The sequence below is a fragment of the Chelmon rostratus genome, chromosome 7, assembly GCF_017976325.1.
Source record: "Chelmon rostratus isolate fCheRos1 chromosome 7, fCheRos1.pri, whole genome shotgun sequence".
Lineage (NCBI taxonomy): Eukaryota > Metazoa > Chordata > Actinopteri > Chaetodontiformes > Chaetodontidae > Chelmon > Chelmon rostratus.
In genome coordinates, this window is record NC_055664.1 from 18,104,423 (window position 1) to 18,127,171 (window position 22,749).

Sequence of the window (22,749 nt, forward strand, 5' to 3'; positions counted from 1 at the left end):
TTATGTAGGATAATTGTCAGATTAAAAGTTTCAACGTGTTTAACCCGTTGCTTGGTTACAGTTGAACGAAGTCCTGCCCGGAGAAATAGTTTACATTTCAGGAAATATTGTGCGATGGACCGACGATTAATATTAGTGACTGATGATTACAATGAGTCCTCTTAAATGCATTTATTTAACAGATGTCATACTGTCCTTGCAAATAATTCGAAATATCCGTTTTCAGGGAAGCGAGACTTGCAGCTCTCGCGATATCTCATTTTCAAGCTGTTTGTGACCCAGATTAAATGGCTACTATAGGTTAGCTTTGATAACGTTAGCGACAAAATTACAGGTTAGTTATGAACAGGCGCGCTCTGTATTGTTTTGGAAAGGAATGCATCTTTTGCTGGGGTAAATGACACGCATACATTGCTGGTTGTCCCACCGTACAGTCGGAAACGTCATAGCGATGTCTGCTTTAACCAGAAAACCAAGTTAACGTTAGCATTCAAGTCACAGGCGAGACTCGGGGACATCTGAGGATTCACGTTAGCAACAGTGGCAGGTACCGTAGCAACTGCAGACGCTTGTTTCATTAACCGTTACAGCTATCGGAGCATGCGAACTGCTGGCTTGCTTTGTTAACGGGGTAACTTAACGATTCATAGTTTTGGTCTTGTATTGTTGTGTTTTTGTGTGTTGTTTTGACATTAATGTAGTAAAGGAGCTTTCATACGAAAGTTAGTGTCACGTAACTGGCAATTTCTTGTTAGTTTAGGGATCAACAGCGGACATCCGCCATGAGACTGAAAACATCGCTGCTACAGGAACCCAAACATATCCTTTTTATGATGTTGTTAGCTATCCAGCCTCATGTTTGTGTTTCTGCTTAGCTCAAATATATATGATGAAACAAAACATGTAAAACTTTGCTGTTGTTACCATTAATTTCGCTATCATTGTTAGCACCACTAGATATAGTAATACAATTGTAGTAATTGGCTACTTCCCATTGCTTGCCTTGACCTAACGCCTAACCCAGGCATGTCCAAACTATTCCATAAAGGGCCGTGTGGCTGCAGGTTTTCGTTCCAACCAAGGAGGAGCACACCAGGCCAGCCAATCAACATCAAGGGATCACTGAGTTATCAGCTGAAGACTGAGCTCAGCTAATTAAGCTGGTGTGCTCCTCCTTGGTTGGAACGAAAACCTGCAGCCACACGGCCCTTTATGGAATAGTTTGGACATGCCTGGCCTAACCTATAAGTTTTTAGAGGACCCTGTTTATTGCAGAAGCTACCATGGAATTCGATGCAATCAATAGAAATACGTACCCAATGACTAACCATGAATAACCATCACTTTCCTTAACAGTAGTTCACATAAGGAAGTTGTGAGTTGTGTTGGCTGGACCACAGCAGACGAGTTGTACTCGTGCAGTGAGGACCACCAGATCCTCAAGTGGAACCTGCTGACCAATGAGACCACTCTGGTTGTCAAATTGCCAGAGGACATTTACCCTGTTGACCTGCACTGGTTCCCCAAAACCGTTGGTGGCAAGAAACAGAACCAGACTGAGATCTTTGTCCTTACCAGCACTGATGGCAAGTCTCTTTATTCTATATATTCTGGCTTCGGGCCACAGGGCTCTGTGTCTGACTTCACTCATAGGATCAATTTGTCAGTTTTGTTTCACAAGTTGTTGATTCTGTGAATAGCCACATGACAAGAATCTGTGATCAATTGAATCATACTCATACAGGGAAATAAAATTAGTTAAGCAATATTATGTTGATGTAGAACAGAAATAGTCATATGCTAACTGAATTAACTAGACATGATACCTGGTAAGAAAGCTTTCACTACTCTTGGGTCTGCCTCTGGTCTGTTTTTTGCCCAGTCTGGATTTTTGTACTGAGTAGAGTTATTCTTTACCAATTTGAAACTTTTGCAGTAAAGCTGCTTTTGCTCTCTAAACAGAACAACCATTTAGAGAGAAACATATTCATTTTCACAATTTCACATTAGGCTTCCAATGTCAAATCACTAAAGGTGGATTTTTGTTCTGCCTCTGCCCATTTGTAATACTAAACTTGGTCGACACAGCCTGTGTGACGTGCATCTACGTGGCCTCTTATGTCTCTACTTTGGTCTATATTAGATATAAACACACAGAATATGGATGTACTGTTATGGCAGGCAATGTGTGGTCACAACACTAATGGCAGTGTAGGGTTGCATAAACACACCCACAAACTGAAGCAGCAATTTTCTCTGGCAGACCAGAGAGTAGTGAAAACTCTGTTACGATTCACTTTTGCAGCTTTCTTATGCCTCTTGCCTTGTTTCAGTTAAACAAATACCAGCATTGCTGTAGTTGTTTCTTGAAAGATGTTTTTGTTTTTAATTAAAAACGAAACGTGACAGTAACAGGTTTATTCATTGCAAATTTGGTGTGCACTGAAAGATTTTGTCACAGATTTTTATAGCTGGATTCAGTAGAAGATATTCAGCATTTTCTAAGAGATCTGAATGATATAGTTGAAAAGAAAGCAGTCCAACAGCCAGGGTTTTATTGGTTGGGAGGACTGTATATTAATGCTGTGGCTTTTCCTAACCTTATTTGATTAGTCAGCCTCTCATTCCCTTGCCAACATATTAAATTAGTTTTTTTTATGTAGAGCATATGCAGTTTGACCTTTTTCCGTTTACAAACATTGTGTGGAAAAATAGGGTTTGTGCAACATTTTACATAGTACAACATTATCTAAATTTTGAACATTTAATTAGTATACTTCGTTATTTTTGGATGTCTAATTTTTCCATATGGCTAAGCATAAATACGTAGCTTCCATGCTTCATTTTCCATTCAACCAGATAGGGTATTGTGTGGAATGGAAGTAGACCTGTCCCAAAGAGGACTAAATTAAGCATGAAGGATATCGCTTGGCCTTCTGTTTGGAACAACAGTCCATCAGACTCATTCTCTTTTACCCTGTGGAACTACAATGTGGCGTCATAATAAATTTCACACAGACGTATCATCAAGCCTTATATAAATACAAGTAATATAGCAGAGAGTTAGGATGTTATCATGATAAGATGTCATAAAAACACCTGCCTGATAACAAAAAAGCAAACAAACAAATCAGAACCTGAAATCACGACACACACAATGCTTTGTTACACAGATAAGGACTGTTAATGTGATTGCACATGTAATTGTCTTAGAAATTCTATTCTAAAATAGTTTTATTTTCCCTTTTCCGTCCTTCAGTACAGCTGTACACGTCTGTTACATTCACTACCTGCTGCACCAGTAATATCCACTTTTGTTGGCATGTCCAAATTTAGAAATGGGAGAGAGCGGCAGCATGCTGATTTGCAGTTTTAGGCTACCAAAAATTACATAGAACATTCAGAATTTTTTAATATACACTGCCACAAAGTATATGTTAGACTAGCCTCTTCAATAACTGTCTCCATGCCTGATCACCCTTCGTGTCTAGCAAATAGAAAATTGCCCTAATTCAACCAACTGAAACCCTTTAGTTTCACTCATCCGCTTTATGCTATAAGTTTGTAATTTAGCTAGGAGGAGAAAATATAGCTTTGTTGCTAAGTGTGTGTAGGCGATTGACAGTTATTATATGTGTATTTTTAGTGCTGAGTTCTAAAGTTTTTTAATCCTAACATTTTCTCCTCACTGGTGTTCTGGATTGGCCATAGAAAACTGTTCTGCCAATTTTACCTCAACATTAATCATTTAGACTTATGAAACCATGGTCCCTGTATTCTTTATATAAGATGGCATCCACGAAATAGCCAGTGAATTACAGTAGACAGTAGTGCTCCTGAAGTAAAGACTGTAAACACCCACACTAACCCAGGCTTGGAGTGTGAAAATGCCATACAGTAAACATCTTTTTGTCTCTTTACAGGGAAGTTCCACCTGGCCTCTAAGATGGGCCGCATTGAGAAGAGCGTCGAAGCACACAAAGGAGCTGTTTTAGCTGGAAGATGGAACTATGATGGGACTGCTCTTATCACAGGTAAAGATGACAGGGACATATGGTACATATTTTTTATTGCTTTTTAACAAATACGTGTTTAAGCAGCCCAGCCAGCCATGCAGTTTTGATTACGATTAGAATTTTGTGAATTCGGTTGTTTATATCTTTATATCCTTGAGGTTAATTTCATCTCTTTCTGTAATTACTTAGCTGGAGAAGATGGGCAGATTAAGATCTGGTCAAAAAGTGGGATGCTACGCTCAACACTGGCCAGCCAAGGTAAGGCTAAAGACCCTTGCTATACTTCATTGAATATCAGCTCCATATGTATCTAGTGCTTGTGTGAAACTGCAGTCCATAATTATATCATCACTCAACTGAAATTTTGTTAGATGGTCACTGGACCAAAAATTAATGAACAAAGCAGAACACATGCAGTTGTTACACACACAACCTCTGCACTGTGTTGAGGCAATAATGGCTGCAGACGCCTCTTTGTTTGCAATAATTGACGGACTAAATGATAAAAGTAAGGCTAAAAAATGTATCATTTTCATACCAAAATAGCAATTTGAAACAGTGCAGTTTTGCAGCTGCAGCTGTGATTGTTAATGATAGAGGTGAAAGTTTAGGACCATTGATTTCACTGCTTGAAAGTACGACTGCAGCCAGAAAATTTAATCAGCTGTAGCTAAGAAAGAATAATTCCGTGAGTTTACAAAATGAAAGTTTTTCCCCTTTAATCCGTTTAATGTATTCTCTGCACGCCAGTGTGTGTGCACCATTTACACTTGGCCAATTTCCTGGAGAAAGAAACACAACACTGTATCATTTTGATATTTAAGATAGAGAGTGTTTTAGATGTTAAAAACGACCAGCAGAATGGTGAGTCCTTCTGTAGTATTGCATCTTGTCATTTTTAGACGCGTAGTAAGTTAGCAGCTAGCTGACGATGGTAGATAGTAGACCTTTAACCTAAACACATCATAGTTTTAACATAACACCTAAAAGCCAATATGTCTCAAGCCAATTTTTTACATAAAAAATATTTTATACGTGGAAAGGAACACATAGAAGCTGGTGCACTGCTCACCGTCTTTTCTGCTGTTATAAATTATCAGCTAATCCATCATGATAAAGTAACTTGTGACCAACTATAAATATTAGGACGTAGTAATAACCGGAACCTTTATTGCGTGCACACATGCATGCAATAACACTAGTGTGAGAAAAAAGGCGATCTGTTCAATCAGTTTTCGACTGATACAGTTTAAAGCAGGTCACATCCATAACAACTGCCAGCAAGCCAGCAGCAGAGGCCATGCACAGCTGCTGGCTTTTAGTAAACACAGCACAACATACCAACACCAATTACACCCTCTCAGTCTCTCTATATCACACACACACACATGCACACACAAACACAGAGTACCAATTGCTTTCGGACCTTCTGGCCCAGAGAGTGCCTCTGTTGACAGAGACAGTGTGACAGAGGGAAAAACAGCAAGAAGCAGAGACCTGAAATGAAGAGGACCAGGTTTCATTCATGTGTATCAAGGAAGCCTCCTCCTCCTAGTGCTATGACACACAAGTTCACCTCCTCATCTACACTGTGTGTATATGTATATGCTTGCACCATGAAAGTGTATTCATTAGCATATACCTCACATGTATGTCCGTGTGTCTGCTCTGGCACACTTGCTGAACGATCTGCAACATTTCCTTCTGTGTTGAATGTGCCTTTTTACTCAAGCCAGATAATTTAAAATGACAATCAAGGAGGAAATGTGTTTTTTCTCTCTGTGGCTGTGTGTGTGATTTTGTGAACATCTATGGTGTTTGTATGCGTTGGGCCTGTTGGGATGTAATTGTGTTCCGTTCAACCAAAGGCAGAATTGGTACAGTTGCTTACAGTTCTATGTTGTTGTTTTTTTTCATTAAAAGGACTATAAACTTTCAAAGCTTTATAGGAGTGGAGTTTTATTAAAAGCCATAAAAAAGACTCCTAATGATACATTTCTCCATCCAGCATTCACATATGTATTACTTATTAATTGATTCATTGTGCAGTTTGACTTAAAAATTTCTTCTTAGTTGTGGGACAGAAAAAAGATGGGGGGTGGTTGGCTTCTGGGGAAATGGATGGCACACTCCTGTTGAATAGCGGGTGCTGTGGAAAACCTGGCATAGGAACAGCAATTCAGCCCCACTATGTAGGAACTTTTTTCCCTAAGCTAGCTGTTTGGAGAATGAGCTGCTGGGTGGCAGGCTGCTCAACAGACCTACAGATTTGTAGAACACCTGGATGTAGTAGCGTTGCCACAGATACACACCATCCTCCACATGGCACTCAGATCACTGCAGGTGTTGCTTCTCTTCAGAGCCCACAACTCCGTGCACGTGGGCGCGCGCACACACACACACACACACACATACATTACAGCAGCATGCTGTTCTTCTGCCATGACCCATTTTAAGAGAGAGAGAGAGAGCTCAAGGAAGAGGTTGGAAGTGAGTTAGCGAGAGGGAAGAGAGAGGAACTTGTCTCAACACCTCTCATCGCCTTTGTCAGATTTAGATCATGTGACCATTTGGCATTTGTGAGAAACCACATGCACCTGGAGCGGGGTTAAATGTCAGGCCCTCTCCCCTCCACATGCGTAGCCACAAACCAAACTCATACACACAAACACACAAACACACAAACACACACACACACACACACTCACACTCACACACATGTTTTCCCTCACACATGTGAACGTAAGCACACACACACACACACACACACTCGCACTGATTCTTGTGCTCATACTGTAGAGGTTAGGCAGGTTTTCTCAGCTGGTGTGCCTGCAAGCTAGGTACTGTTCCATAGGCTGAATGAGGTGAGATCTCTGAGGGAATATGAGACCTTGTTAGAAGAGGAATTAGCACTGCTGTATCATAAAGCTATTGTTCATACTCCAAGTTTGTCAAGGAGAGAGAGAGAGAGAAAGGGAGATTCATACACACACAATTTTAATTTACATCTCAAAGTCCTTAGGTGCTGAAGTTCTTTTCTCTTGGCTTGAGTTTAATACAGGATCTCATCATGCGTATGCCTGTGTTTCTGCATATCTTCCAGGGTCTCCTGTGTATTCTGTGGCCTGGGGTCCAGACTCTGACAGAATCCTCTACACATCAGGAAGACAGCTAGTCATCAAGCCTCTGCAACCCAGTGCCAAAGTCATACAGGTACACAAATTTTACGTATTTTCTGACAGGTAAAAATGTACATTGGTTACTTAGGATTCAAATAACTCCAAATTTGTAAGTTTTGAAATATTATCTTGTATGGAGTGGGATGGGGGGTTTTTTCTCAGTCACTTCTTGGCCATGTGATCCTTTTGCTCCTAATTATTGTCAATGACTATTACCACGTTAGCTACATTAGGTGTATTTTACTGAGAACACTGAGACAATTGTTTTTGGTGGAATGATTAAATTACCAGGACAAACAGGGGCATTCCTCATTTCATAAAAATATATAGATAAACATTCAATACAAATCAATTATGCCACTAGTTTACAGGTCATTTGACTGAGAAAATCTAATAATCACTTATTACTTTGTGTACAATTAACCCCCTATGGTAATGTGACAGAGTAACTACAGTTTTGCTTAACTTGTATTTTTCTTTTTTGCCTGGCTTGTGTTCTCTGTAGCTCAATTTATTTTCTAATTTGTCACCTACTTAGTATATAATGGCGAGATTCTTCTCTGTTGTCAATATCTTTGTGTGATTGTTTTGATCTTCAATGTGGATCTTCCTTTTTTTTTTTTTTTTTAACTAATTTGATCTGTCCACTTGCCTGACATCACTAGACCCTTTGCCTCTTCAGCTCTTTGTAAATTAAACTTGAGGTTAATCGATTTTTGCATTGCTATATGCAATAGATCTATATGTGTTTAAGTGCTTCTGCATTGAGGAAGAGTGCAATGCTGAGGACCTTGCACACCAATGAGTATTTCTCGTGTTCATGTATACATTTGTTTATTATTCTTCTTTAAGCCGAATAGCGCCTGGGACCTTAGATAAACAGCAGAGAGTTTAATGTGCGCCTTCTCTGCCCTTTGCTCTCGCTCAGCTATTACCACACATGCGTGTGCAGGCACAAACACATGCACACATGCACACATGCCCACGTCTAACTTCATCACCTCTCCCGTAGACCCCTTGGAGACCAACGCAGTGATGAGTGTTGGACCTGTGTGGGCTCAATATGAATGGGTCAGCATGCATCAACCAGCCAGTGTTAAACATGGGTTGAACATTGCCTGGCTTCGGTATCTGATGAAAGGGTTGTGATTGATACAGGCTTTCTGCTAAGCTCTCAGTTAGGCTGATAGGAAACATCTCATAAACTTTTAACTGTGTGCAAGACCGAGAATAAATGCCACTCTCTCTGGAGCCTATCCTGCTCATCTTCATGTTTACACTCTTATTTGGACTCAATAAAAGTGGAGGGATTTATTAGCAGTCTCTCCCACTTCTCCTCAACAGGAAGTTATGTATGGATAGCATTATTATGTTGTGCTGACATAAAATTGTCTTTTCTCTCTTCCCTCTGTCTCTCTCTAGTGGAAAGCTCATGACGGGGTTATTCTGAAGGTGGACTGGAATTCAGTCAATGACCTCATACTGTCAGGTGGAGAAGACTGTAAATATAAGGTCTGCAGTGTTTGAGTGTACTTTAGCTTTGTTCAGACTGCAGGTAAAATTGCTTCTCAAATCAGATCTTTAACACAGACTGTCTTGCTAATGGTCACGTCGATTTTGTGCGTCCAGACAACGGCAACGTATCTGCATGGGTTGCTGTGGTAGCAACGTAACTATATAGCAGCATGGACTCTGCTCAGCCACACTGATGCATTTCTGTCACTCTGGATTTGATGACGTCATCCTGTCTTGTGTTGCAAGTGACACAAAAGACACACTGAAATCCGATTTGAGTGTTCAGAGCATCGGGACTTAGATGCATCTGCAGAAATCTGATTGGAATCGCATATCAATCCCTGTCAGTGGGCTCAGATCCAATTAGCAATTTTTTTATTTTGTTGCGCAGACTTTCTAAAATCAATCTGGATGTAATATGGATATGTCAAAATACAGATTTTTGACTGGCAGTCTGAATTAAGCCTGTTTGACATCATGTCAGTGTGTTAAATCTTTTTTTTTTATTTCAAACCATGTCCTCCTTTAACAGGTATGGGACAGCTTTGGCCGTCTGCTTTACTCCTCGTCGTCTCAGGACTACCCGGTCACTTCTTTGTCTTGGGCACCAAATGGAGAGGTGTTTTCTGTGGGCTCCTTTAACACCCTGCGGCTCTGTGACAAGACTGGAGTAAGAAAACCCCTTTTACTCTCCATCAGAACCTTATCTTTGTTATTCTATCAGTGGGCTGTCAGCAGTTAGCAGTTTTAGAAACTCAAAACTGTTCATATTGGAGAGTTGGAGTTACACAACTGTTTGCAAAACAAAAAAGTAGGAAAAACTGAAAGATGTTACAACAGCGTAGTACTTTGGCATCAAGTTAACTGGTCGATAAACCTATTGACTTTATGAATTCATTTGATTTTGTGTATTAAAAAGAAAAACTTAGCTCCATCAGTATGTGCAAGTCTTGTTCCATATCAGCTGATAGTTAGAGAATCCAAACACCTGTATTGCTTTGCACTTCCAGCCAGGCAATCCATTCACTACCAGTACAATACACACTCCCAAATGCATTTGCATTAACAATGAAATAAGTTGTCTTCAGTAAGTGAATAAAATTATGCAGATGCAGGTTTAGAAGACCAGTATAGCCTGTCAGAAGTGCTTGTTGGAGCTTGTCTGCTTCGGAAACCCCTTCTTCCCCACACCGTTCCCTGATAAGGGGGCGCTGTGTCCGACCAATGCTGTAACTTTCCGAAATCTGACGATCAACATTCACACCCACTTCACGCCATTATTGACAAGCTGAGCAGAGGTGAGAGAGGAGCCAGAGTTTGAACTCTCTCTAGCTCTCTTTTTTCATTCTCGACGCAACTATTTCTTCCCTTCATGTGTGTACAAATAGGTGTAGCACTATGAATATCTTCCAGGAGAGACTGTCTAAAAAAGGGCTCTGTTATCCCTGTATTTAAATGATATCACTTCTCCCACCCTCTTTATGACGGCCAACTTTTGATTCCGCCTTCGAGTGTAGCCGCTCAGAACAACTATAAACACTTTATTTCCGACATGGTCTTCGTAATATACCCGGCTCTTGCTCAAAGTTGGACGCTGACACGAAGGATGTCTTAGTCGGCTTATCCTTATGTAAAAAGCAAGTATGTTAACATTCTTCATCCAGCAGGCTATTTGACACAATCCTCCACAAAACAAAAATGATGCACACACCTGACCCTAAATCCCTGACATTGACCATTTTTGAGTACATAGTAAGATGAAACATTTCACCTAAATACATTTGAGTCACCACTCTTATGTAAAATGAGTGAAACTATTACCCTCTAATGACAAGAACTAGACTTTAGAACGCTGCAGTGACAGTCTACAAAGGCAGCCTGACCTCAGTTACAAGCAGCTGTTGCTGACAAGCTTTGCAGAAGCTATGTAACTGTAGATCTTAAGGTCCATGTACTTTCTAGCCTCTGTTTTTGTGTATTTTGTATGTTTATTCTCATCTACTAATATGGCATTTCTGCTTTATAGTCAGTCAAGTACAAGTACTTATGTGAAACATACAGTGTCTGTGGTACACTGTCAGGGCAGTATGGTTTATGTTATGAGTCTCACTACAGGCTTTATGGTCTCTAAACATTGTTCATCTCTGTAAACCACATTAGGCTGCATGCCACATGTTCTCGTTACCTGGTGCTGATGGTAACTGGAGTTGTAATGAGAGAGGAAATGAGAGAATGATGAATGGTAATTGTTGTTTTATTATTGCTGAACGTTTGGCCAGGAACAATATTACTAGTTCCCCGCTCTGCCCTCATGGGATGGTTGGGGCTTCTTTGAGTTTACTCAGAGATGTCAGTGTATTGCTGTTTCAGACCTGTTGTAATGAAAACAAACAGGCAGGGCCGGGTTTTTGTGTGCTGATCACCAGGCATTTCATGCTCCATTTTGATTTAATTAGGATCAAATGGCTTTTTTTTTCTGAAGCACTAAAACAAATGGGCTGGAGAGAGGCCTGAGCCAACACATATGTCTTCTCCAGAGGGTTAAGGTGTGTGTTTGCATGCGTTTTTGAGAGGTTATGGTAATAACATTTGTAGACTATGAACATCGAAATGGAGACTGGGGATATCCCTTATCCTTTACCATTATTTCTGGTTAGCTGAACCAGGGATTACAGTAGTTTTTGGGAAAATTGCCAGAATATAGCCATGAGCTGATGAAATCGTTCAAATGAAGTCAGCTTGTATCCATTTTCTCTATAAACAAAAATAGAAATTATTGTGCTATTGTAACTATAACAGACAGAACTGAGTACAACTTGCTCTGTTATTTTTTGTAATGACCCGATTCACCTTACGTCCTCCCTTTATGTGTTTGTTTACGTGGTTGGTTTGTCCCATTGTTTCGTCATCGCACCACTTGCTTTGCTGTGGTGTGTGTCTTGGTTAAGGCAGTGTGATGATGATGATAATTATGATGATTATGGTTCTGCCCTGCTCTAACTGCAGGAAGGGTATGCTTGCCTTCTCTCCCTAAGCCCCTCAGAGACAGTGTGTACTGTAGCATGGCGTGGGAGGCTTGCTCAAGAAGAGGATTGTAGGGGGTGCAGAGAAAAAGATTTTAGAAAAAGAAAAATCCCCCTCAAAGGTCACTCCATTTGAGTCGCTTTCTATATGTGAATTCAGACATGTGCCCCTCTCACGCATCAAGTTGGAAAAAGTTCAGTTTGCATACATACAGCATGCACACTTGGCCACTGTACTATAATGACTGTAATCTTATTGTGCATGTGAGGTTACACACAAACTCAGATGCCATTAGCCAATTACAACGGCTTTACCTGTGTTATTGCTGTGGGTTGTTTGTGGCACAGTAAGGGTTAAGCTGCGCGAAGAGTCTTTTCAGTTACTAGCGTGACTAATGGGAAGGAGTTTCATTCTGTATCTGCTACAATGAAACCTTGCACTTTAACGTATTGCTGCTGGCTCAGCAGGATCAGTCCCGCGCATTTAACCCCTTCACCTCCCGTCCAGCTCGGCTCTCCTCTCGCCCTAAATTCTCAACTCTCTCCTGCTCTTTTCCCTTTTTCTCCTGCACATTTTCTCCCTCCTCGCACCACAGGGCAGATGTTGTGTGTTACCCCCCTCGTTATCACCGTGGAGGGAGAGGGAACGCACTCAGACACACACACAAAGTTTACACCGAGGCAAAAGTACTGGGAAAGATAAGTCGTGTAGTTCCACTAAGTCGCTCATGGACTGTACTGACTGAAGTTTGTTTTTCCATAAAGCATCAACATGTGGTTATTATTGAATACGTTATTGAATTATTAATACACCTTTGCTTATTTTTGTTGCGATTTTGTCGAGTTTGGAGTTCTCGTGCGTGGAATACATTTTCTCTTCACAGGAGCTTTAACAGGACACAACGCACAAAGAGGTTCACTGTCCCTTTTACAAGATTTGGAAGAGACAATAAGTCAGTGTCTGTCTGTGTGCCTGCCATAGTATATGCATGTGCCCACATGCCTGTGTGTCTGTGTGCGCGCGCGTGTGTGCAACCATTGCCGTGCAAATGTGCCTGCGAGACAGCAGTCTATTTACGAGGCGCTGCAGCTGGTGTCTAGCGTCTGGACCCTGTCACGATCCCTGACACTGTCACTGGCTAACAAGTAGGACTCATTGTGCCAGGCGAGCACCCTCTCGCTTCTTTTTCTCCGCCTCCCACCCACCCCCGTCTCCCCCTTCTCTTCCCTGTGCTTGTTTTTTTCTCTCTCGACTGTACGCCCATGCTCACATACATAAATGTAATAGCTGCCTGGTTTCGCTCCTCTAATTCCTGCACGATATTCAAATTTTTTCCCCATTTTTAAAACTTTTATGGGTTGGAAATTGTGTAACATAAGTTCAGCAGGTTTTCTTTGGTGAGTGTTCCAGAAACCTTAATGATAAATGAAGAGAAAAGTCTCTTAAAGGGCAGACGGACTGTAGGACATTGTCCCAAGAGCTTACAGAAGTTCAGTATTTTGCTCAAGGACACACAGGCAGTGGCGAATCTTGTAATCAAGAGGGCTTGAACACAGCTATAAGGCCAGATTGCATAATTATTTCACCATCCTTCCTGTGGGTTGATGCTCATTTGGGTCTTAGCGGGCTTTCAAATCAAAACAGCCCTGTGTTAAAATAACGCAGGCCCCCGCAGCACTTTGCCAGATGACATCACATTGCGTTGTCACAAAAGTTGAGCCTGGATCAATTTTTGCCAGCCTGGCCTCATTTAAGTGAATGAGCTGCCTGAACGAGGCCTTAGACCAAGGCCTTGTTGAGCTTAAGCCTTGTTTCCACCAAGCAGTTCAGTTTAGTTCAGCTCCATTTGTCACACAATCGAATGGTTAGTTTTGCATTGCCATTGTCAAAGGTTGTGAATCGAAGCACTCCAGTCCGTTCCATTTTTTCATTACCAAACCAATCGAAGCTGATACTAAAAGATAGATTGAATCTCACGACTTACGTGGTTATTACCATCTGGTAACAACCCCGCCTACATTTAAGCATACTGTTTGAGGTGGAAACTCTAAACAGATCTAATGTTTGGGTACGGGTAAGGTCCGTTTTTCAATGGTGCTATACTAAGTGTTTGGCGGAAATGCAGCTTTAATGATTACTATTCCCCTCCCTCCTACTGGTCTGCTCGACTGAGGTCTTACTGAAGACGTGGCTGAGTTTGGCCCTGGTACGATCCAGTTTTCTGTCACACTCCTCCTGATAAGCCAGTGTACATCTCCGCTTTTCCCCTCTGCTCTCCGCCCCTTTTCTTTCTACTCCCCCATTTCTAGGTTATACTTAACCACAGGCAACCTAGTGAGGATCATCAGGTGGCTTTAATTTTAGTCTCAGGCTGAGCCCTGTTTCTTACTGACATCTTTGTCATGTGTTAATAACTAAAATGTTTCCTTCCTAGAGGTGTACTTGCCTGCAATTTTCCTTTTACGGTGTGATAACAGCTGTCACCCTCACACAGTTTAGGGAGATGAGTAGTTATAAATCAAGTATCAAAGTTATAGCTCTTAATGGCATCATTGTTTTCAAAACTCGAGTTTGTAAAAGTGTAAAACCACTGGTATCTACTTGTGTATCCTCCCTGTTATTTCATACAATCATGACAATCAGTGATTTATTATCTGTAGCTGAGATTTTTTACCAGCTCCACAGGCTTTGAAAAAAAACCCTGCTTCTTCCCTTATCTGTACTCATCCTGAGTACTTTGTGCCAGTACATTGCTCTAACAGCTACTCTGTATGAATTTAAGTGGGAGACAGAGCTACATCATTTTCTTCCTCTTTGTCTGTGAGATATAAGCATGCTTTCCTTTTTAAAGAGGGAACTGTCCCATTTTGAGGATAAGTGTAAATCTCTATCTGCTCCTTTTTGCTGCTCATGCCTCCCTCCTCCCTGTGTCAGGGTGTGTTGGACTACCTCGGGCTTATCAGTGCTTCCCCCCGCTTGGCTCCCTTTCCCTCCTGCTTCCCCAAGGCCCTCTTTACCTCCCTTTTTTCTGGGTGAGTCTGGGGGGGGGGGGTCCCGTTGGGGTCTTTGTTAGCCTTGCTCAGCATTGCCACTCTGGGAATGGGTCCATGTCCAGCTGGAATCACCATCGCTCCTTTCTCTCTCTCCCTGCTTCTTTCTCCTATCTTGCCTCTTTAACGTGCAGCCTCATTCTCTATGGGATCTTTGTCTGCCATCCTTATAGCTGCCAACCATTATTTTCTCTCAGAGAGTCTATCACTCTTGTGTGTCGGTTAGGCTGCCAGGCTTCTTGAGGTCTTTTTTTTTTTTTTTTTATTTCTTTTCTTAGCCATAGACTCTCAACCTCTATGACATGCCACCTTCCCCCTAATTACCAGGCTTCAGGCTTCCCTGTCTTCTCAATGAATCCGTCCAACAGTTTCCCCCTCTATCACAGCGGAGCATATACCTGAGCCTGTGCTGGCAGTTTGCTGCCAACCACTGGCCGGCCAACATCTGGAAATTGCCGCTGCTGGAAGAGAATAAAACAGCCCAGAGTTCTGGTCCTGATCGTGAACCACTGTTAGTGGAGCATGAAAAGGCCAAAGAAACCACTGTAGATTTATTAGACTGCAAGCCTTTATCTGCTTTCATCACGTGAGAAGGGGACTTTTAGTACAGTATAGTTCAACTGGAGAAAAATGTCACTGCAAAAGAAGGGAAAGGAGTAGTTTAGGAGAGACACGCACACACACACACGCACGCATGGAGGATAGAAGGTGGAAAAACAGCAGAGGGGGGGGTTACACAGAAGAGAGGATGAAAAGTCAAGGTGAAATTATTAGTACAAGTCTGACAAAGAAAGAGCATGTGCACAAGAGGAAAGATGGTGACTGAGTGTTTGAAAAAAGACGAGTAAGTTTGAGAGTGTGAGTGTGTCAGAGAGAGAGAGAGAGAGAGAGAGCAAGAGCGAGGGAGCATTGTCAAACAAAGAGAGTCCTGAGTCAGCACCAGAGCAGTTTTCTCCCCAGGCAACTGGGCAGGGCTACCCCCCCCCCCCCCTCTCTCTCTCTCTCTCTCTCTCTCTCTCACACCCCCCTCCCCCCCACTTGCTTTACCCCTCCCTCCCCTTACAAATCTGTGCTTTTGCATGCTATTTCTTGCTCTCTGCACTCTTCCTCTCTGCTCTCTTGCTGTCGTAAGCCCGCTCCCTCCGTACACCGTGAACTGGTAGAAAGAGACCACAAGTTCTGAAAAGGGCAATTGGGGTCTACATCTCTCTTCCTCTGCCATTTTCTCTCTTGTATTCATAGGAATAATTTTAATGATTTCTTTTAACACATTTTGATGAGGTTGCCAGGCCCGTTGAAGCCCAGTTTAGAGTGTGTGAACAGCATAAGACTGTAAGATGCTGTACTTACACGTAGACTTAATCTATCATCCCAAGGAGCTCATTAGTTTCCCGACCAGATTGTGAGGATAATGGTTTCTCCTTTGTATTCCAGGTCCTTTGTGCCGAACAGGCTTTGGTTTTCTGTGTTGCTGAACTTATTCTGGCACACTCTGTGGAACAGTGTATACTAAGGTCGTTCTTGCAGATGATTGACCCCAATTTTTTAGTGTGTGTGTGTGCGTGTGCGCACATGCGCATATGCGCATGGTTGCATGCGTGTGTGTGTATGAGAGCTGGTGCCTGTGTGCGTAAAGTGGGTTAGAGTAAAAGGCACTTGTTGACATGGTAATACTTTTACACCTCTCTAGAGTTCGGCTAAAGGCTTGCCTTGTTGGAAACCAAAAAGGAGGGGAGCATGAAAAAGAGCTGAGAAAAGAGAGCAGTTGGAGGGGTGGGGGGCGGGGAAGTGTGGAACTGTCCAATATATCCTGTAAAGTTGGCCTAGGCAGTGAGGCTTGGAGGATTGGTCTCCATAAAAGACGGTGGTTTCTCTTTCCCTCAAGTTTCTCTCTCTCACTCTGCTCTCGTCCCTCTCGCTTTTTTTTTTTTTTTTTTTACTTTACTTCTCCACCCCTCCATCCTTCCCTCCCCCATGGCTGGAGTAAGTGTATGACAGTGAGACAGTGCCCTGCCAGCCCCTCTGGCAGAGTCATCATTCTTAGCGGCACTAAATCACAACCTCCACTAGCTAGACAAACATGTCACACTCGCAGAGAGAAAGAAGCAGAAAGAGAGGAAAGAGGGATAAAATTGTAAAAGGAGTGAGGGTGATAGTGAGTGACGAAGGGAGCAAGTAAAGGGCTTTGGTGGTGCACACAAATAATGTGTGTAACTGGGGTATCACTTCAAGCTTTACTGCCAACCCAGTTCATTAAGGGCTGTTATTGAGGGCTAGGGCTGGGCTGGAGGCAATGGACCAAGGTCCAGAAAAGGATAATTTGAAAGGGTTTAATTTTGGCTGCACCATAGGGTTCCTCCCCCCTTTCTCTCTGCTTCCACAGAGATCAAAATGGTGCTACGCTTTGACGTTGACTAATTTATGTGACTGGCTCCTTCATTTGGTATAATTTGTTCTATATGTTTTACTCCACAGAAAAGCAATTGGCCTGTCATCACATATGCCCATTCATGCACTTAACTTAAGGTGTGTGTTTGTACTGCTATGTAATTTAGAATAATTGTTATCAACAGGTATTACATAACCCATTGAGGAGCAGCTTAGAGGCATGCTTGTCAGTGTCTTACAAAATAAACTTTGTGTCTTTAGGGATCCCATAGAAAGTTGTCTCAGCTCATTGGCTAAATTTTTAAACCAGCCGTCAGTGGTGTAGTGGGTCCATTGGAGGGCTTATCTGTTGTGCAGTTTGTAGCATGCCAAAACACATTCAGATAGGCAAATTACCTGTGTGTGTGTGTGTGTGTGTGTGTGTGTGTGTGTGTGTGTGTGTGTGTGTGTGTGTACAGCACATGTGTGCATAGTTGGTGCTAATAGAATTCTGCTGTCCAGCTCACAGCTGTGTCCTGCTGATGAGTCCCAGGAGGCCCCAGCATATGTGTATGGTTACTATGTTGAGGCTCCAGCATGAAACCATGTGTAGATCATTACTCTCTCTCTCTCTCTCTCTCTTTCTCTCTCACACACTATCTTCCAGTTTGTCTTACTCCCCCCTCACTCACCCACCCCTCTCTCTGTTTCCCCTCGCACTGCCAAAGCTTCAACTTGTGCCACTCTACACTCATCCCAGGCCCAGCGTCTGTATCTCTTTAGCCAAGCCAAGTGGGTATTTCAATACAGAGATTTGCAGAGCTCCTCTCACTGGCCTATGTTTAGAAATGGGCTTATTTGATAGCCATAGTTATTGTGTTAATTCAGAGTCAGGAAATGCAAATGGTTTATTGTGCAGCAGGCAGAGAAAACTGTGTAAGTGCTGGTAAGTTCAGTGTGTAATGGATGCTTTAATAGTTGGAAATAAACATTGTGTTTTGTTACAGGCCATAACATAGCAAACATAACATAATATTAAAAAAAAATAAGATGCCATGTCAATGTTATCTTCCATTGTACATTATTTTTACATACACATTTGCACACACTCGGACAGTTCAACTCCAAAATGGGAAGACTGAGAAGGCAACTTTTTCAGAAATAAAACCCACGTAGTAGAAGTGTACCGTGTTGAGGGACGTTGTTGTTGAAGACAGGAATCGACTCTGACAGTGGTCCAAAAAAGAACCCCCAGCAAACTTATACCAAAAATACAGTGATTGGTTGAATTTCTGTAATTCTTTCAAGTGAAACCTCACAAATTCCTTCAAGGGCTGCTTTTTGCTTTTTCATAGAAGCTTTAACTATGCTGTGTAATGGAACATTTGAAAGCAGCTCTTTTACAGGCCTGAGTCCTCATTTGCTTTGATAGTATGTAATTTGATACAGCAGGTTAAGCCTTATTATAAAGCACAGTACATTAGATGCTTCACATTTTCCTCCCAAAGAACATCTTGATAATTTACCTTAGCAGTCTTCCATGAAAAATGATTTATTTTCAAGTACTGCTTGTAGACTTGCATGTTTGAAAAATGTCGTTTTGGTAGCACTGGTGCATATTTTCGTAGAAACGTAGAATTTTCTTTTTGTCACAGTATAGGGCATCAGCGATGTGGTATTGAAATAAATAGATTGTTAGTAGTTGAATAAAACTGTAGTTAAACGTACACATTAACACCAGTGTGAGTGTGGATTGGTAGTATCTTTTTAGTATTCACATATAGTCAGTGTCACATCAACACAGTTCAGTAGCCTGTTTTTGTTTTTGTATGTTGGTTCATAGTATTTTATCCTCTCAAGAAAAGGTGTGGTAATAAGGATCACAGTCTATCCGAGAAGTTGATTTTCAGCCACACATAGGCCTAACCTGTCCTGCACGTAGGTGCAGCTTGCCCTTATCCTAATAGTCACCCCATCCCCCATCGAGGGGTCAGTGCACGCTGACATTTACAAGGCCTCCTAATCTGCTGAGAGATTGATGAAGCCTTGTCCAAAACCGCCCCCCCTTTGGTCAAAACAAATGTCTTGTTTTTAGTTTTCATCTCAAACACTTTTTCCATCTTACAGAATTGGTTTGGGAATCGATTTTGTCTGGATGAGTAGATTTGTGGCAGCATTTTCATACATACACACACCCTATGTCTGTTTATGGCTAGATACTTGCCAGTATATGTCTAGTGTCCATTGCACTCAGACATGTGTGTTGTGTTTATTATGTGCAGGGAGTTACAGTCTGTACCTGCACTGCCAGGTCCTGTCCTGCACACAGACACACAGGCAAAGTGAAGCCAGCTGGCTTTGCAGAGAGTCTGCCATCTGTTCTGATTTATGTAAGACTGTTAACCCTGGACTAGGTTGGCTCCCACTAGCTCCCACTAGCACAGTGATAAACTAATAGAGAAGGTAGTCCTCCTTTCACCAGTGTACACAGTGTACACAGCGTTATAGGCTTAAACAATCTGGGGCTTTTGGTGGTAGTATCTGTTAAATAATGATGAGATAAACCAATACTTTTACCACTTTGAGTAATTGATTTCATGTTAAAAAGCTGCTTTCAAAACTTTGTCTGCAGTATACATTAAACATATAAAGTTTCATAATTTTCGAGATAAACACAGCTTTAATCATTGGGAACAAGGGGTCATTCATCATTCAGAGTTTTTTAAGTTTATTTGCTCTCTTTTGTTGAGCAAAGTTTATATGTAGCATTCATGGGATCTGATGTTAAATATATTTAACTCACTTTTGCCCAGCCTTACCACTCTGTTGGTCTCAGGTAAATACTGGGTCACTGTCATGTTTCCATGTCGTTAAAAGTGGACGATACAATGTTGTTTTTAAGATGGATTCAGATGGCAGACATTACAGTATGATAGTTTATAGTGTAATGTCATGAAACAACTTAGACTTGCCAGTCATGTAAAAACTTTGTTGAGCTGAGTGAAATTTGGTGCAACATATTGGTGTCGGTATTTGCACAGTATCATTTCTACTGTGTGCACTCTATACAGTTCTGTATATGTACTACATGTACTTGGGCTGTACTGAATTTAATTCTATAAATAGTATAATACTAATAGTATTAGTGCAGCCTAATCTTTATCTTTAACTGTGCAGAAACACCACGTTTAAACTGAATGGAACAACATGTAAAAAAAATGGCGGGGTTGGGCGGGGTGTGTGAGCTGCAGAGCATTCGAAAGGTTGATTTAGAATTCAAATGTTAACGTTCTGAGTGAAACTTCATCGCTTCAAACTATTCGGCACGGCCCGAACATGTACATTGTGTTCATCTTTTTATAGTAAGGCCCAGCAGTGTTGCAGCTGCATAAAATGCTGGTTTTTAGCAGGGTCACAGACTCAGGTTGACCCATTAACACTAATGGCTGTTAGAAGTTTTCCCTGGGTGCTTGCTCCAGTGTCACAGGAGTGTCAGAGATGAAGGCCTAGAAAAGCGTAGAGAGTCTGGAAATCTCATGCCCCCCTTCTGATTAGCGTGTTGTTGACTTGCACTAGGGCTGGGGGGAGCAGAGAGCAGTCAGGGCAGACATATTTAATGCTTGTGGAGTAATGGGGCTGAATCAGCAGATAGCTCCACTGGGAGCCATTAGTCCAGACATGTGTCATTAACCCTTTCCCTGGCCGGAGCTCCACCCCCTCCCACCCGACTCCCCTCAGCCAGGGCCATGAAGACCAGAGCACTGTTTCAGGTAGTGCAGATGGGGGTAGGGGGGTAAGCTCATGGCACAAATACAAACTTTCATTTTCTCCTTTGACTTTGTTTCTGATATTTTCCAAGCTACCCTCTCTGTGTGCTCCTCTGTTCTTTTTTGGTGCTTTGTTTTTAAGATAGCTTTTGTTTATTTTGTGTATGCCCAGTGTTTCATATACCAGGCTTGTCTTGCATGTAACCTTCTCCGGAGCAACTTAAGATAGGGGTGTTTGATAGAGTTAGCGTCACACCACTAAAAATCTATATTTTATGTATGTGGTGCTCACACCCTGTAGATGGATGTCAAAGGAGGGGTATATATCATCTATGCTCTGCATCATATCAGTTACAATGTCGATAGAAACTTTTGAAATCACAGATTTGCTGATTATTTGACCAAAATAAGTCTAAATAGACAGCTTCCGTTTGTAGTTGTTGAATTAAGTTGCTTGTGACAACTTGAAATTGCTCACCATGAAAGGTACAAACTTGAAACTTGTTTTTTTTTTCATAGTTTCTTTCTGCCATGCAAAGTTGTCACTAGCTGACATAATTCAGGCTGAATGCAGCTGCTATTCTGTGGAAAGGACAAAACTTTTAACTTTCAACAACAATCTTTCAAGCCTAGAGGGAACAAGTATTTTGTACTAAACAGACAGGTGGAGTGTCACTTTAATTGTGGGGTGATGTTTAAAAAAAAAAGGAAGAAACAGCTGAAAAAAAAGGCAGAGCTAGTAATATCTACACCTACATAGATAGGAGCACACAGAGACGAAGAGGCAGTGGGTGCCTTGTGTAACAGGCTTGAGTTATAATTTTGGGGGGTAAGAACGTCCTTGCCTTTGAGCTAACATAGCCTTTTCGCAGGCCTCCCCATGCTGGCTGTGGCTGCAGGGCAACAATAGAGAGAAGGGGCAGGCCCACAACACCTGCCAGTCTTAATGGTAAACATATGTCGAGAAACGCAGAGAGAGAGGAGGAAGAAGGGAGGAGGGAGAGGGCAAGCACACTCCTTAAAGAGGCTCTCACCAGGCTTTGCATTCGTAGATTGGCTGTGTTTTTTGAGCGTGTTTTCCCGTTGTCTCTCAGACTGTCCGCATGTCCAGGTGGGCCTATGGTAGGCTGCATGCTGCAAGTCATGGCCTGTGGATCATCACATCATAGGTCTGCCTCTGAAGCAAAAAGAGACCCAGATAGTAACACCACCAGCCAAATATGGTGAAGGATGGTGGATTGTAGAGCAGTGTCATCAAGTTTTTCTGTGTCGGCACTACAGCATCACACAAGGTCATTTTGACCAGTTCAGCACACCAGGGTTTGTCACGTACATGCAACTAACGTCTGAGCGTCTGAGTCACATTAACACACACATGTCAACACATACAGGATGCATGTGTGGGTGTTTTGCTTGGTGCTCGAAGTGATCATTGCAAGTGTTAGACTACCAGGTGTGGGTGTGTATGTTTCTGTCTGCATTGTGCAGTGTGTGCCTAGACTTACACAGCATGCATTGCTGCTGTATGTACATGCATACGTAGTCAGCGTGTATAAGCTCATTGTAAGTTTGAGGGGCCTCCCCGTCTCTCCCCCAGAGCTCAGCTGAGAACTACACGTCATGTCTGCCACCTTCTCTCTGGCCACAAAGCTGCCCATTATGGACAGACAGGGTTCGGTGACCAGAGAGTGGACTCCTGCTACAGTAGATGAAGGCCCAGACCCACTTTCCACATCCTACTTGCCCCTCCTAAATCCTCATTTTGGCCTTTATGCACTCTTTCGGCATGCCTTTGTGCCTTTTCTTCTTCCTGTTCTCTCTGTGCTAACCT

At 42.1% G+C, this 22,749-nt stretch overlaps 1 protein-coding gene across 3 annotated transcripts in view; it reads left to right on the forward strand.

Annotated features, from left to right (window-relative positions):
• Positions 1-289: 289 nt before the first annotated feature.
• The window catches only part of ift80 (intraflagellar transport 80 homolog (Chlamydomonas)), a 35,715-nt gene continuing 13,255 nt past the window's right edge, over positions 290-22,749 (forward strand). The window contains exons 1-8 of one of the 3 annotated variants that reach the window (XM_041940662.1): positions 290-631; positions 761-819; positions 1,365-1,586; positions 3,924-4,034; positions 4,206-4,274; positions 7,120-7,229; positions 8,618-8,707; positions 9,243-9,380. In XM_041940662.1, the coding sequence (XP_041796596.1) occupies positions 783-819; positions 1,365-1,586; positions 3,924-4,034; positions 4,206-4,274; positions 7,120-7,229; positions 8,618-8,707; positions 9,243-9,380 (777 nt within the window). In that variant the 5' untranslated portion in view covers positions 290-631; positions 761-782. Of the gene's footprint in view, positions 632-755; positions 820-1,364; positions 1,587-3,923; positions 4,035-4,205; positions 4,275-7,119; positions 7,230-8,617; positions 8,708-9,242; positions 9,381-22,749 lie in introns of all 3 variants that reach the window. The other 2 variants (XM_041940659.1, XM_041940661.1) reach the window with 2 other exon arrangements.